This window comes from Aulostomus chinensis, chromosome 11, assembly GCF_037954235.1.
Source record: "Aulostomus chinensis isolate RoL2024-O1b breed Wild chromosome 11, RoL_Achi_v1.0, whole genome shotgun sequence".
Classification (NCBI taxonomy): Eukaryota; Metazoa; Chordata; class Actinopteri; order Syngnathiformes; family Aulostomidae; genus Aulostomus; species Aulostomus chinensis.
In genome coordinates, this window is record NC_141330.1 from 14,021,640 (window position 1) to 14,035,793 (window position 14,154).

A 14,154-nucleotide genomic window follows, 5' to 3' on the forward strand; every position below is an offset into this window, starting at 1 on the left:
CACAATCACATGCAGATATGCATGCCAAACATGGCCATGAAGTGTCACGCACACCCTCCATCCCGGACTACACTGTTTGTTTATATCTCTCTTAGCCTGCTTGAGCTGTGGCCTGGCCCGCCAACCATAATATTTGCCATGTGGCAGTCACGACAGATTTGACTCTTCGTTCGCCGAGGTCCGTGCACGTCGAGTTAACAGGTTTCAGCTGCAGAGAGGGCATGTCAACCCTAGAATGCTCTAATCAATCATATTTCACTTCAAGCATGCGCAGGCTAAACCGCAACCCACCATTACCCTCCATCCCTCCCTTCTTTCTTTGCTTTCTGTGTGTCTCCGAGCACATTGTGCAGGAAAACCTTAATGAATCCAACAAGCTGTTCACATGGACAATAATGAGCAGATTTTAGTTGAGGAGAACTGTAATTTTTAGTCGTCACTGAGGTGCTGGAGCTAGTGTTACAGCAGTAATGAATACTACTGCTGGAGTCTCTCTTAGATATGCTTCTATTAAAAGGTCACTGCTTCCCCTGGAGACACGTTTGGCACCTACATAACATTTCATGTTACTAACTTCTCAAACTCACAGTCAATAAAGCTAAAACTCTGTTAAGGAATTCCTTTTAGCTCACAAAATTTAGTTATACAATGTAAACAATGAAAAGCATATCTGTGGCAATATGCCATTTTCCAAGGCTTTGATGTAAATAGCCGTATCCCTCCGCCTTCCTGCAGCGGCCCTCAGGACAACATCTTAACTGATATAAATCAGCTTTACTGCAACTGGTCAAAATTTACTTATTCACATCACAGAGCTTTCAAGTGATCATCTATCAGCAAAACTAATCTATTTTCCTCTCAAAAGGGACCCTTTTTCAATCTAATTCATGGGTCCACTTAATTTGAGCGCAGCCTGTTTTAATACAACATGTATTATGTGGAACGGTACCCTTCAGCAATGTACTTTACCTGTATTCCTCCGGTGCACGGCTCAGCTTAGTACATGGGCTATTTGTGAGTCACTCGGGATGAAAGTCTGGGGCAAGCCATGAAATAATAACACTAATATTTACATATGAGGTCTAAATTCTTCCTACCGCTTTCATTTCAAACCAGATATGATTCTAATCCACGTCCTGCTGTTTGAGCTTTTGACAGACACAACCTTGGTTAAGACTTAATTATATTTCATAATGTAAAATATAATGAAGTTGCAGAGGTAATTGGTGAGCATTACCGTGGAAATGTGCTGCATGATACTTATGGTACACTTACTGGTAGGGTTTGAACTTCTCAGTGGCTCTCAAAAGCTTTCTAGTCATTGTGAGGATGTGGTCTTTTGGAAAGGAACTAGTGGGGAAAGTACACAGAAGGGCTTGAGACAGGGATGAAAAATGCAATCAGGAAATACTGGAAGGAAGCGTGCGAGTGGCCGGCTAATAATAGAGCTGATAAGAAGGCGGTGCAACCCGAACAATGCACAGACTAACTGCTTTAAATACGGTGCTGCAGAAAAATGAGAAACGAGTTCATTATTTACACAACCTCAGCGGTCGCTATATGAGCGGGATGCGTGGAGAAATATTAGCAATATTTTTGTTGATGGCCCACAATAGAAAGCTATCATTATAGTTTTACGTTCTTATGATTATGAGAGACACATTTAATGGGAGTTTATTGATTGTTATTCTGCATTTTCGCCATCGTCAGCAAACAGAATACACTCATTGTCCAGTTGCTCGACTAAAATCCTTCCATAAACTCTCATAATTTGTTATCTCCCCCACTAGGCCTGGTCAGGAGACCTAACAAGACGCTTAATGGGGTAATTCACACCTCCTTTTTGAATCAAAGCAACCTGTTCCTCATCTTCAAACACAATCTGCTAGACCACGTCCCCGGTAGCGGATGCTTATCCTGAGCCTGCCAGGGAATGAAGCGAGCGTTGTGTAAAAACTAAATCGTGTTTTCATCGACTATGAGGGTATTTTTGTCTTTTTTGCCGCTGTTCCTCATTTATACAGGAAACAACCAACATCTCTTAGTACCTGAAGTCATAATAAAAAGGCCACTTGGTGTTGTCTTTCATAACATTGATTTGCCAACGCTGACCTGTTTACAGCAGAACGATGGGGGCTCTAAAGGGATCTATTGACCCCTGAGACAGCTGAGGAACACTACTAGATCTTTAGCGCTCTTTCTTGGCTTGTCTTTAGCCCTGAACAGAGGCGACCTTTGTGTGTCTCTCTCTCCTTTAGCTGGCAGCTGTGGGCTAAGCACTCATCCAGAGATCTACACACTTGCAATTTTGAAGAAGTAGGAGCAAGTCTATCATTTTATCCTCCTCCTTTGTTCTAATCTTGGAAATGAGGCCCTCCAAGCACCACCAGGGGTGGTTGATTATTCTCGCTGTGTATTTGCATGTTGTTGTTAGGTTTGGGGGTTTTTTTTCCGCTCACATGCATTTCTTTTGCAAAGAGCACCAAAATAACAAGATGTAGAGGAACGACGGACAGTAACAGTCAAATAATCTGCTAGAAATCTAATGGAATCACATTACAGCATGTCTAAATATTCATGCTTACAGAGGAGCACCATGAGATGATTACTGCAAATGTGAGTGGTTATGATAATCACGGGCAAAGTAAGATACATATTTATGCTGACTCTGAAAGGAATGTGCTATTGATTTAGAGCATATGGGTATTAACTTACAGGCTTTTTAAACTTAAGTAGAGGATATAAGTGTGCTGGGTTATATTCTGTTTATATCTTCGCCGTATTCATGTTGGACCATGAAGGTACGTTGAATGAGTCTGCCAAAGCCATTCCAGATGTTACACTTTAAATCATGTCATCTCCACTTAGTGTAACCGTCCAGGAAGTCCATTTGGAGTAAATGCCCCTTAAACAAGGTAGTTTACTGGGTATTTGGTGGGATCAGCACTCTTTGATCCGCCCTCTTCCTCACTGGCTCCTCGGACCTTTTCAAACCCGACGTGGCATTAAGAGCTGAGAGAGAGTTTGACAAATAAGTGATGACCGCTCACATTTTTAATTTAGGAGAAGGATGAAAAATTAAGCATGGCCAACTCAAGGCCTTGATTTTTAAACGAGTCACCGCTACCCCACCCATCTTTCCTCCCTACAATCTATCTCTTTGCTGGCTCCCTCCTCTGCAGACCACCACCCCCCCTTACCCCCCACCCCCTTTCCTGCCCCATAACTAATCCTTATTATGCCTCTCACATAAACTGTGGTTCTGGCACCAGGCACACAGGCTAACAGGAATAGCGTAAGAGAGGCGACTGGAGGAGGATTCTTACGTTGCCAAGTGGCACAGAAGATGCTCCACAGACCTTGTTTCCTTCCCTCATTTGGGACTTTTTCCATTATTTTCCTCTGTCATCCCACACTCAGCATAATAACTCCTGAAAGGTAGATAACTATTAATAGAGTTCGCACAGCACTGCAGTCATATGGATTGCCCCGCAGTGCTGTGACTAAGTAGAACTGATGTCTCCTGTGACAAGTGCTCGTGTTGCTGTCATCCAGGACGTGCAGACACTCTGCATATATTACTGACTACTGGCTTCCCCCCCTCCATCCCCGCTTTTGGATGGCACCACAGCTGTCCCAAAGTGAATCCCAAATGAGAGGATCTGTCAGAGTTTGTTTGCTGCAGGCCTTGATTTGATGCTATTACCCTGCAGATGGAGAGACTGGCTCAGTCTGCGAGAGATGAGAGCTGCTGGTGGACACTCGCCTCGAGCCAGGCCTGGTGGCGCCGACGCACGTTTTCAACAAACACAGTGTTGAAATTGATAAGAGGATGAGAACGGTTTTTACTTTCTTAGTGCCCCCCTCACAAAAAGACCCCAAATCCATCTCTGATTCCTCAGCACACCCTCGTGTTTGTGTTACAGGGGCCAAAAGACTCAATCTCCCTCATTTCCCTTCAGCCAGATGTTCTTCATTCATTTTTCTCAGACGCAGCTGCATATGTAAATAATCCATGATTCCTCCTGCTGGTCAGGTGGACCGAGGCATATTGTGTGTCTGTTTGAGTAAGCAGTTTTCTGTTTGCGCCAGGGGTGCAGACCTGTTTTCAAATTTAAAGCAAATTTGTTTTTTTTATAGGATCCTTGGGCAACAGAGAGTCTGTCTTGAGATGATGAGGTCAATCTTTAAACCCAGCTCTGGCAGGACTTAACACAGGTTATCTAATACAAGCAGACGTCCTAGCTGGGAGTTCTTTGCTACACGTGCCAGGTCAAGGAGGATTCCCTGCTGTTACTGTTCTAGTATGAGCTTACTGTATCTTCTTTCAGGTCCCTCAAGCATCTCTTTCTTCTCTGTGGTAACCATCAACTCGTAGAAAGACTGACAGATGACCCGCCAAGGAGGTGTACCGGCAAGTCGACCAGAACAAAAACAAAACTGGAGTGAGAGGTGGAAGGGGGAAGAGGACAGACCCTAATAATGGCTGGGCCGTGGTTTGACACGCTATGGGAAGTGACAGTGGACGAGTCATTCATTATTTATAGCAGTGAGAGCTGGGTTATTTATTTTTTCAGCAGCATGAGCAGCGAGGGATCATGGCACAAAACAAGCAGCCAGTCGTGGCCTATTCATGTGATTGCCAGCAGACGGAGAGGCAGGTCAGGCAGCAACGGAGGAAGATGGGACTGCACAGTAGATGTGGCGGGCTGGTGGCTATGGGCTCTACTTTCCCTACTGCTGACTTGGTGTCAGCCCCTCTTATGACCACTCTGCCTGTAAAACAAGCGGGGTCACCGTCAGATGTGGAACGTGAAAACTAAGATGCTACTCGATTTTTAATTAATTATATGAATCGAGGATTTTTCTCCCTTACGAGCCTGTTTTTGGTTGAAAAAAAGGGGGGGGGTCATGTTAATTTTAAGTCTGGCTGCAACATTTTTGTACTTTAACCCAGAATATTGAATTCACTATGACCCACGCAATCCTGAGCCAAGAGCAAGACATCCACCAACACATTTGCAGCCGTTTTTAAAAATGTATCTGTTTATTTGAATTTTAACCCAAGCCATGACCTTTCCTTCTTCCTAAACTTAACCCAACATTGTCATAATTATCATAAAAATAATAGAGTAGAAGAGTAGAATAAAAGTAATATGTGGTATTTTGGTTGACGTTCTCACTGCAGGATTTCCAGCAGATGCATGTATACCCATAAGAAGTTGTATATAACTTTTCATAAAGTAACAGAAATTTCAGGAGACTAAATCATCCAGGAAATGAATGTAATGTGTGTGCGTGTGTGCCTAGTCAACTTTCCAGTTTATTTTGAAGTATTGCTCTGGTAAAGGTTTGATAGAAAACAAACAGCTACATTTAAAATATGTATGTATGTATATACATACATACATACATACATACATACATATATTTATATATATATACACACACACACGTATATACACACACAAATATATACACACACACATATATATACACACACATATATATATACACACACACATATACACATATATACACACACACATATACACACACACACATATATATATACACACAAACACACACACGTATATGCACACACATATATATACACACACACATATACACATATATACACACACACATATACACACACATATATATATACACACACACACGTATATGCACACACATATATACACACACACATATACAGACACACATATATATATATACACACACACACACACGTATATGCACACACATATATATACACACACACATATACACATATATATACACACACACATATATATACACACACACATATACACACACATATATATACACACACACGTATATGCACACACATATATACACACACACATATACAGACACACATATATATATACACACACACACGTATATGCACACACATATATACACACACACATATACAGACACACATATATATATACACACACACATATACACATATATATACACACACACATATACACATATATATACACACACACATATACACATATATATACACACACACATATATATATATATACACACTTACATATTCACTCGCTTTAGATGAGATGGTTTTGCATCTTTGAAAAAAGGAAAGTGTAAATTTGCGAAACAGGGGATGGAAATATGTTGGCATGTCAGTCTGTGGACAGATTTCATCACCGCCGTGACTGTGCAAAGATGTCGCCGCAAAACTTAACAGGTGTGTGGTTGAGATCAAAATGAAGGTGGTGTATGAATACAAGTGTTTACAAAGATATAATGAGAAGTGTATTAATGGGTTGAAGCATCAGTGCGGCTGGTGTAATCCTGCTGCAAGATGCTCTCTAGTTTGCATTTGTGATAACATGACCCGTGCGAGAAAAAAAACAACAAAAGCATAATACTTGTATATAATTAATTTCATCACAATGTTTCTGGCTATTTATGAGCTGGCAGTTTAATGTCTCAGGAGCTTACAAAGTATTTTGTAACATAACACACAGGCTACACTTTACAAGGAGCAGTGAAATATTATATTATTGTATTCAGCAAGTTGTCATGAACTGTTGATGAACATTCAGCTGACATGTTCATAAATTAGCGAAGGTGTTCATGAGTCCACTCAACTGGGTGACTATCATTGCTTCTAATATTTATCTAGCTGAGTAGCATTTGTGTGTGTGTGTGTGTGTGTGTGTGTGTGTGTGTGTGTGTGTGTGTGTGTGTGTGTGTGTGTGTGTGTGTGTGTGTCTGGACATGGCATCGTGCAGCAGAGATGCCATCAGGGCATTTCTGGCACACAGGAATGCACATGACATCGGGAACAGATGTTGCACATGTTGAGGCCCATCAAGGGACAACAACTCTGCATCAGTGCATGAATATTTTAGACAGCTTACTGCTGTACTTATCAGTGGAGACACAGCTCGCCTGGCCAAGGACCCGGTAAATCTCATCTTAAATTTGGTGCGGGGGGAATGTTGTAATCACTTTTTTGAACACGTGGTGTGAAAATACAGGGTTAGAACGTTGACATGTTAGAAAAAGTGGAATTAATGTGCTGGGCTGACTAAAACTGTACGTAGTCAAGCTGAAACTGTACAAAGATAGACCTAGATAATGTAGTTAGAGGCTGATTTATTCCAGTTTAAATCAGCCCAAAACTAGTGTAAAGGTATACTGTGCAGTATTTAACCCAGAAGTCAAGCAGTGCGCAGTCTAAGGGGTATCATCATGGCGGCTGCCAATGAGAAAACAACACAGTTGTGGACACGCGAGGAGAAACGAACGGAGCCTGTCATCCGTTTTTCTTTGATGGTCTTTGAATCCACAGTTTGGTTCATTTCTCATTGAAATCTCTCAAAGTTCCTTGTTCAACCTCATCGCGCATCACTTGCGCACATCATAAAAGCAGTTTCTCATTATTTTGAGCATTCATGCAAATGATGAAGCCAAATTATCCACCGTTACATATATTTCCAACCGCTTATGTCATGTTGATCAAAATTTAATGTTCTAGTTCTCTTCTGCATCTCCGCACCCCTCAAAACATCCGTTTCAATGCTTTTTTTTGAAAATGCATTTTGAATTTTTGATTGACTTTAACAACTGAACGTGTGACGCATTCCACCCACCAAAGATCAACCAGTTCTCCAACAACGGTGTAGACGGAACCGCCAAGTGTTACAGTTTCTCACAGTGACAAAACAAAGAACTGACTCTAATATGGTTTAACAACAGCTGGGAGACAGAAAAAGTATTTTGTATTTCCTCCTTCCAGCTACAGTGACATAAAAGAGTTGTTTTTTCTCAATGTATTGTCTGTATCTCGCTATCACAGTTGGTAACAGATGGAGGCCATCCACAGACAAATCCCGCCATATGCATTTTAAGTTACTGTCATCAAAAACCTTTATCAGAAAATACATTGGCTGAACAATTTGACTTTATAGTTTATGAATGATGATACGAGGACTCGTCATTCTGATGGTGCTGACACGTTCAATGACACAAATGTTTAATTTTGATTTGATAAAAGATTAGCATTGTGTTTCACTGCTTGTATGGATTGTTATGAGAAATGCTGTTTTGCAAAGATGATGGGAGAAATGAACCGACACGGTGTCTGAGAAAAGCTGCGAGTCCGCCGTTCTTCAAGTGCTCTTACACACCAGGGTGATGATGTCAGCCTCGCTATAGACTCACCACAGACATTCCTGACTTCTGTAATGGCTGATCCTTCCCATACATCTCAAGAAAAGAGTTCAAGCTACATTCCTGTAATCCACACCCTTCTCCATGCACAGCTTGAACCAGAAGCCTCAACCTCTCCTTGACCCCTGAGGAAAAGAATCCCTCAACTAGATCCCCTGAGAGACTTTCATTACAGACAAAAACAGAACCCACGGGTGGCCAGAGTCATGTTCTGATATTAGGGCAGAGGACATGGATTTGATATGAGCCTGGAAATGTTCCTATAGACTGCAGAGTAAGCCCCAGGTCCACGTTAAGCTTTAATGGCCCTCCTCCTGCTCATCAATCACACATAAAGAAAATGCTTAATTGCAAATTTTCGAACCGGCGCAGTAACCTGACGTCATATTATTGGAATGGGAGGGGGAGAGAGAGCGAGGGGGAGAGAGAGGAGAGGGGGAGAGAGAGAGATTCGAATTGCGAGTCAGCACAGATGGATAAGGCTGCCTCACAAAGGTGTGGGTCCTGTTGAGTTATGAGCTTGTAGCAGCATTTAGAGTTATGGTTGACACAGATCAGCTCAACATTCAATATCACAATTACAGTAAAAGCTGGTGTAATGTTTCTCATATGGAGAGCAGCATAAAGCTTAGATCCCAAACACTGCGTGGTGGACATACACCGGAGGATGTAAAGCAGGATGTTTACATTCATTTATCTAGCAGGACATATTTTAAACCCGTGACTAAGCTTGTTAATCATGGCACAGACGTTCACTGAGTGCGAGTTTGCACAACTAAAGATGATTATTTTAAATGCTCACTCGTTTGTAAAATGTGAAGTTTTCATAGTCAAGCTCTCCCACGGCGTTGGAGGGTTTCGAAATAAAACAAAACTCACACTTTCCTCAACTGTGCCCTCACGCTGCACGGAGTTTACTTTTCAGAGAAAAATGTCTTCTTGTTCTGTGGTAGATAATGAGGTTGATTTTATTCGGTTACATATTCATTCAAACACATGTCAGTATAAAAACATGGTCTTGCGCTTGAGTTTTAGATTCCAAACAGACTAAAGAAAAAGCAATCCACTCTATTTTTAAGGCCCATTCACCGCGACTGACGTTTCTTTTTTAATTGACCCCGGGTCAAATAGGGACTGGGATAATATTTTGTTAAATTATTCTCGTTTCCTTTTGAATCACATTTCCATATATCTTCACTTCATGCCTTATTTATTACCTTCTTACAATTACCATGCAAACGACGTCTTAACTGTCACCCCTTTCTCCCTCTGAACAGTTTAGTAAATATCAAACCATATTTATTATTAATAAACCCACAGATGAAAATCCCCCTTTTTATTTATAAATTATTCACACACTCAAAAGCTTGGGGAGCACGGGCGCCCTCCATTCAAAGCCACAGAGGCCAGAATAATTAAGACTACTGGCGCGAGTTTACGCTGGAGCTTGTCTGGTGTGTTTTGACCTCATCTATTCGTCCATCTGTGGGAGCTGTAGGAGATCATGCATTTCAACCACAGCATCAGGCCTGGTGACAGACTTCGCACAATAGATGTTGATTTTATTATCACAGCACAACTGGTGGAGGCACCCTGCAGTTTTACTGCTGCCCCCCCCCCCCAGCACACACACACACTCACACTCCCCCACTCCTCCTCCGAGCCCCTGCCTTCAGTCACTCACTGATAGATTCACACGTTGCAGACAGACAAGTAAAAAACACAAATCACTTCTTTTGATTGCCTTCTATCCCTCACATTAAAGCATAGAGAAGATTCTGACATGTGTAAAAATAGCGGTGCACACACACACACACACACACACACACACACACACACACATACACACACTCATCTACCCATGTGCTCTCTCACACTAACCTGGGTTGGCTTCCCAGCTGTGCAAGCTGTTTCTCCCATCAACATGTGTTTACTAGCAGGGGTCCCTTATGTTTGCATTAGAGGGAGGCAATAAACAGGAAGGCCAACCTCAGGGTTTGAAGACTACTGCTTTTATTGTGTGTGTGTGTGTGTGGGGGGGGGGGGGGTCATCCTAATGATTAGTGAGCCCTAATCATTCATGTTTGGGCCTTTAATTAAATGCTATTCAAAAAAGTCAGAATTCGAAACCCTCCAGTTGTGTTTTTTTTCTTTGAGTGGATGATGTTTTCTAGAATCCACAGATGCTGGAGTCCTCAGTGTCCAGATCAACACACTTTGATGAATTTTTCACAGTCTTGTGGAAAACTAAACCAACCTGGTCGGAGGAGCGTGTGTGTTTGTCTTTGTGTGTGTAAATGGGGGATGTGTTAACATTAAATTAAGGCAGCAACACACACACACACACACACTAAAGTGAAAGACTGATTAACCAGATGACTGCGAGGCCTATTATTTTGGTTAATCAATAGATCCTTGAATAACTAATGACCAACATCAAAGAACAAGCCTGTAAACAGCTACGGGCGACTGATAGACTGCACTGTTTTCATCTCTTAATAAAAGCCTTAGCTTTTGTTGAAATATGATAATGACTCTGTTCTCTGTGGTTCACTTTAGCGCCCACTCTATGACAGCGAACAATAGATCCTTTTTGATCAAACTGCACCTGTAAAAAAGTATATTTTTGGTCTAGTTCAAAGGAAATATTTAATACTTTGCAGAATCTTGCATGGCATTAATCTCTAATAGGCTTTTCTGAAATATATATTGGTTTGCAAACTTGAGTGGATGAAGCACAATATGGCCGTCGACAAATATCGCTGTGACGACGATCGCCGCCACTGACAGATTTACCCACTGCTGAAAGTTGAGGTTGCAGAACGACGTGAGTAATGCAAACTTGATCACACACTAATAGCATCGTTTTATGTAATTTATATATTAAATACTCAGTAGTCATTTTCAGCGAGTCACAAACAATCGCATGGTAAAGAATTTTTCCGCGATCTTCAGTATCATCAGTTTGGTGAAGTTTTTTTTTTTTTTTTTTTTTTTAAACATCCCTTTAACAAATGTTATGTTTTTTTTTTTAAATCAGGAAGGTGTATTTTTCTGTATAAAATGAAATGTAGTGAAGGAAGGTCACTAAATCAAGTATCAAGTACTACTTAAGTACAATGTCAAAGCATCTGTTCTTTACTTGTGTATTTGAATTAAACCGAATTTTTATTTCTCTACCGTTATCTGACCCCATCTATTACTTTTGAGGAAATGTGCCTCATTCAACTTGTGGAACTCTGATGATGATGATGATGATGTGTATTTAGAAGGCTGACAGCTTCAACGCAGAACTTTAACATGACTTTTAGTTGTCAGTGATTGCAGCATTGATTGCCTTCCAGAACTGGAATAGAAAAATAAACATAAAAATGCATACATTTACTTTTGATTGATAAGTAAACTCAGTATCACATACTTCATAATTTGATTCCTGTAGACATTTTAATGGATACCTTGACCATCTGGATATTTCTACTTTTAATTAAGGAACTGTGTGAACTTCAGAGACATGTCGCCTACTCTAGGAAGGATAATAATGTCTTATCTCAATTCTCTGCAGTGTTTTCTGACACGATTGGTTTGCAGTGGTATTCTAAATACTCTTACGCTCCAACTGCCCTTTTCCTCCTCAGAACATGCAGATCATTGTCTGTTATCATTATATATTATTATTATTATATTTTGAAGTTAAAGCTGGATAAAGCTGAGTTCTTCTATCCAAACTGTTGGTTAAGACACCCATTAACTGTGAATTACTGTTTAAAACACCCTCCCCATAACACCCGTTCAGCCAATAGCGGGTCCCTGAGGGTGGGAGTCGCCCCCCCTTTACAGAGGCAGAGGGGGCTCCTCCGACTTGGTTCCGTGGTGTAGCCCCCCACCAGATGACTGTCAGTGCGCATTTCCCATTGGCAAGAAGGTGTGAGGAGTAAACAGAGGAGACCGACCGAGAGTGTGTGTGTATGTAAGAGAGAGAGAGAGAGAGAAATAGAGAGAGAGGGAGAGAGAAGGAGTGAGTGTGTGACGGTGGTGGGAGCAGACTACAGCGGAGAGTGCGAGGAGCAACTTCACCGGGGTTTATCTGCGCACTGCCGAGGAGCTCGCCGAGAGGTTCGAGAGTGGACGAAGCTGCCGCCTGCTTCATTCATGGACCGGTCGGACGCGCAGTGAGAGGTGAAGCTGCGCCAGCGTGACAGGGCGCGGACTGACTGGGAAAGAAGCTGATGCAGTGGGGAAAGTTACCAACTATGAGGATGCAATGCTGACAGAGAGTGAAAACTGTTAGGACCCCTCCGCGTCTTTAAATTGGATGATATTACAGACAAATCCCAGTGCGTTTATCTGTCCGGTGATATTCCGGAGCCGCGGTGGACCCTAACCAGCTCATTCGCAGAGACGGAGCCAGGAAACCCGCCACACTCAGCGGCAAGAGCAGCTACAATGTCTGCGTTATACCTCATCTTCTGCCTTATGGCCACAGGTAAGACATGCTGTTTGGTGTGATATCTGTGGAGCTGGTGATGCTGCTGAGAGGATGAACCGCGCTCCGGTCCTGGCGCGCTGCGTCAAGCCCACCATAGCGCGCTGCTACGGGTCCACTGGTGCTGCAATGCCTCAATTCACGGCTCTTTATTGCCGGGAACTGTTTAATTAGCTTTGAAAGAGTAATTATACTTATGACTTTTGACTGTACAAGCATCGGTGGATGTTGAAGCACTGTGTGACTCCGCACTGCTTTTTCTTCGGATTTGGGAAGAGTGAAAGACGGTATTTCGCACGAGGTTACAGAGTCTACCAGGGCGCACGAAAGGAAAGTTTAAATTAAAAGATTTTCAAACCCAGAAGAGTCGGGCTGTAACGTGTGTGCGCGCACTGGGAGTATGTGGCGGAGGCTGTTCCCCCGATGAAATAATTGAAAATTTAAGCAGTGAAATGAAGGAGAGCAGCACCGAGAAAAGACGCAGCGACGTCCAGCGCCGCGTCTTTTTCCACATGAAGTTATGAAGCTGTCACCAGATTGATGCACTAGTTGATCGATTGATTCAAAGACAAGAAAGAAAATGAGAAAAGCTGATGAGACAATGTGTGTATGGAGCAAAAGTTCTTTTTGAGTTGAGATTCATTACACTCATTGGTTTCCATCCCGAAACCAATCAGTGTGGAAGAGGGGAGCACAGACTCGTAACATAAGAGAGAGAGAGAGAGAGAGAGGGGGGGGGAGAGAGAGAGAGAGAGGGGGGAGGGAGAGAGAGAGAGAGAGAGAGAGAGAACATTTGTTTGGTGTTTGGGAAGAGAAATAGACGCACCTGTCTTGCCCCCCACTCCCGACACCCTCACCTGCCGCTGCCTTTTGTTTGCTGGATGGAGTGCCCCCACCCCCCCACCCCCCCCCCCGTTGAAAATGACTCCTTATAACATTTTTGTATTCCAGCGAGCGATATTAATGTAAACCAGAGAATGTCTGTGCTAAAATTAAATATTAATCATAGCCTAAAAAAAAAGCTTTCCATCATATTCTCAGCTCACTGTTGCTGCACTCCTCTACCGCACTTTTCTGCTGTGTTCCAATCTGGAAACTCTCACTTCTGATTTCTGATCTCCAAAATTTGGCAATTGCTGTGACGTCATTTTCTACGCAACAGCACATAAGGTTTCTCATTTGTTTTGATTGATCATTATGGGAACAAATAACTGATGAAAAAAAAAGTGTGACGGATCAAATCTGTAGTTTGAATTTTCAAAATTTCAAAAGGAGAACTTCTTAGAGAATCTCATCATGAACAGATTGGCAAAACTCTCCTGCAAACTTCTGTGCGACGAGTTAAAGTGAGCGACCAGAAGTTTCAGAAATCAATAATTGTCCTGCGGGAGTGTCCAATAATCTACTCTGATCCAACTCTGGTACTCCCC

General features: G+C 42.2%; 1 protein-coding gene across 2 annotated transcripts in view; it reads left to right on the forward strand.

Annotated features, from left to right (window-relative positions):
* Nucleotides 1-12,133: 12,133 nt before the first annotated feature.
* kirrel2 (kirre like nephrin family adhesion molecule 2) overlaps nt 12,134-14,154 on the forward strand; it is a 32,946-nt gene continuing 30,925 nt past the window's right edge. For both annotated transcript variants that reach the window (XM_086218714.1, XM_086218715.1), the window contains exon 1: nt 12,134-12,724. In XM_086218714.1, the coding sequence (XP_086074840.1) occupies nt 12,685-12,724 (40 nt within the window). In that variant the 5' untranslated portion in view covers nt 12,134-12,684. The remainder of the gene's footprint in view (nt 12,725-14,154) is intronic.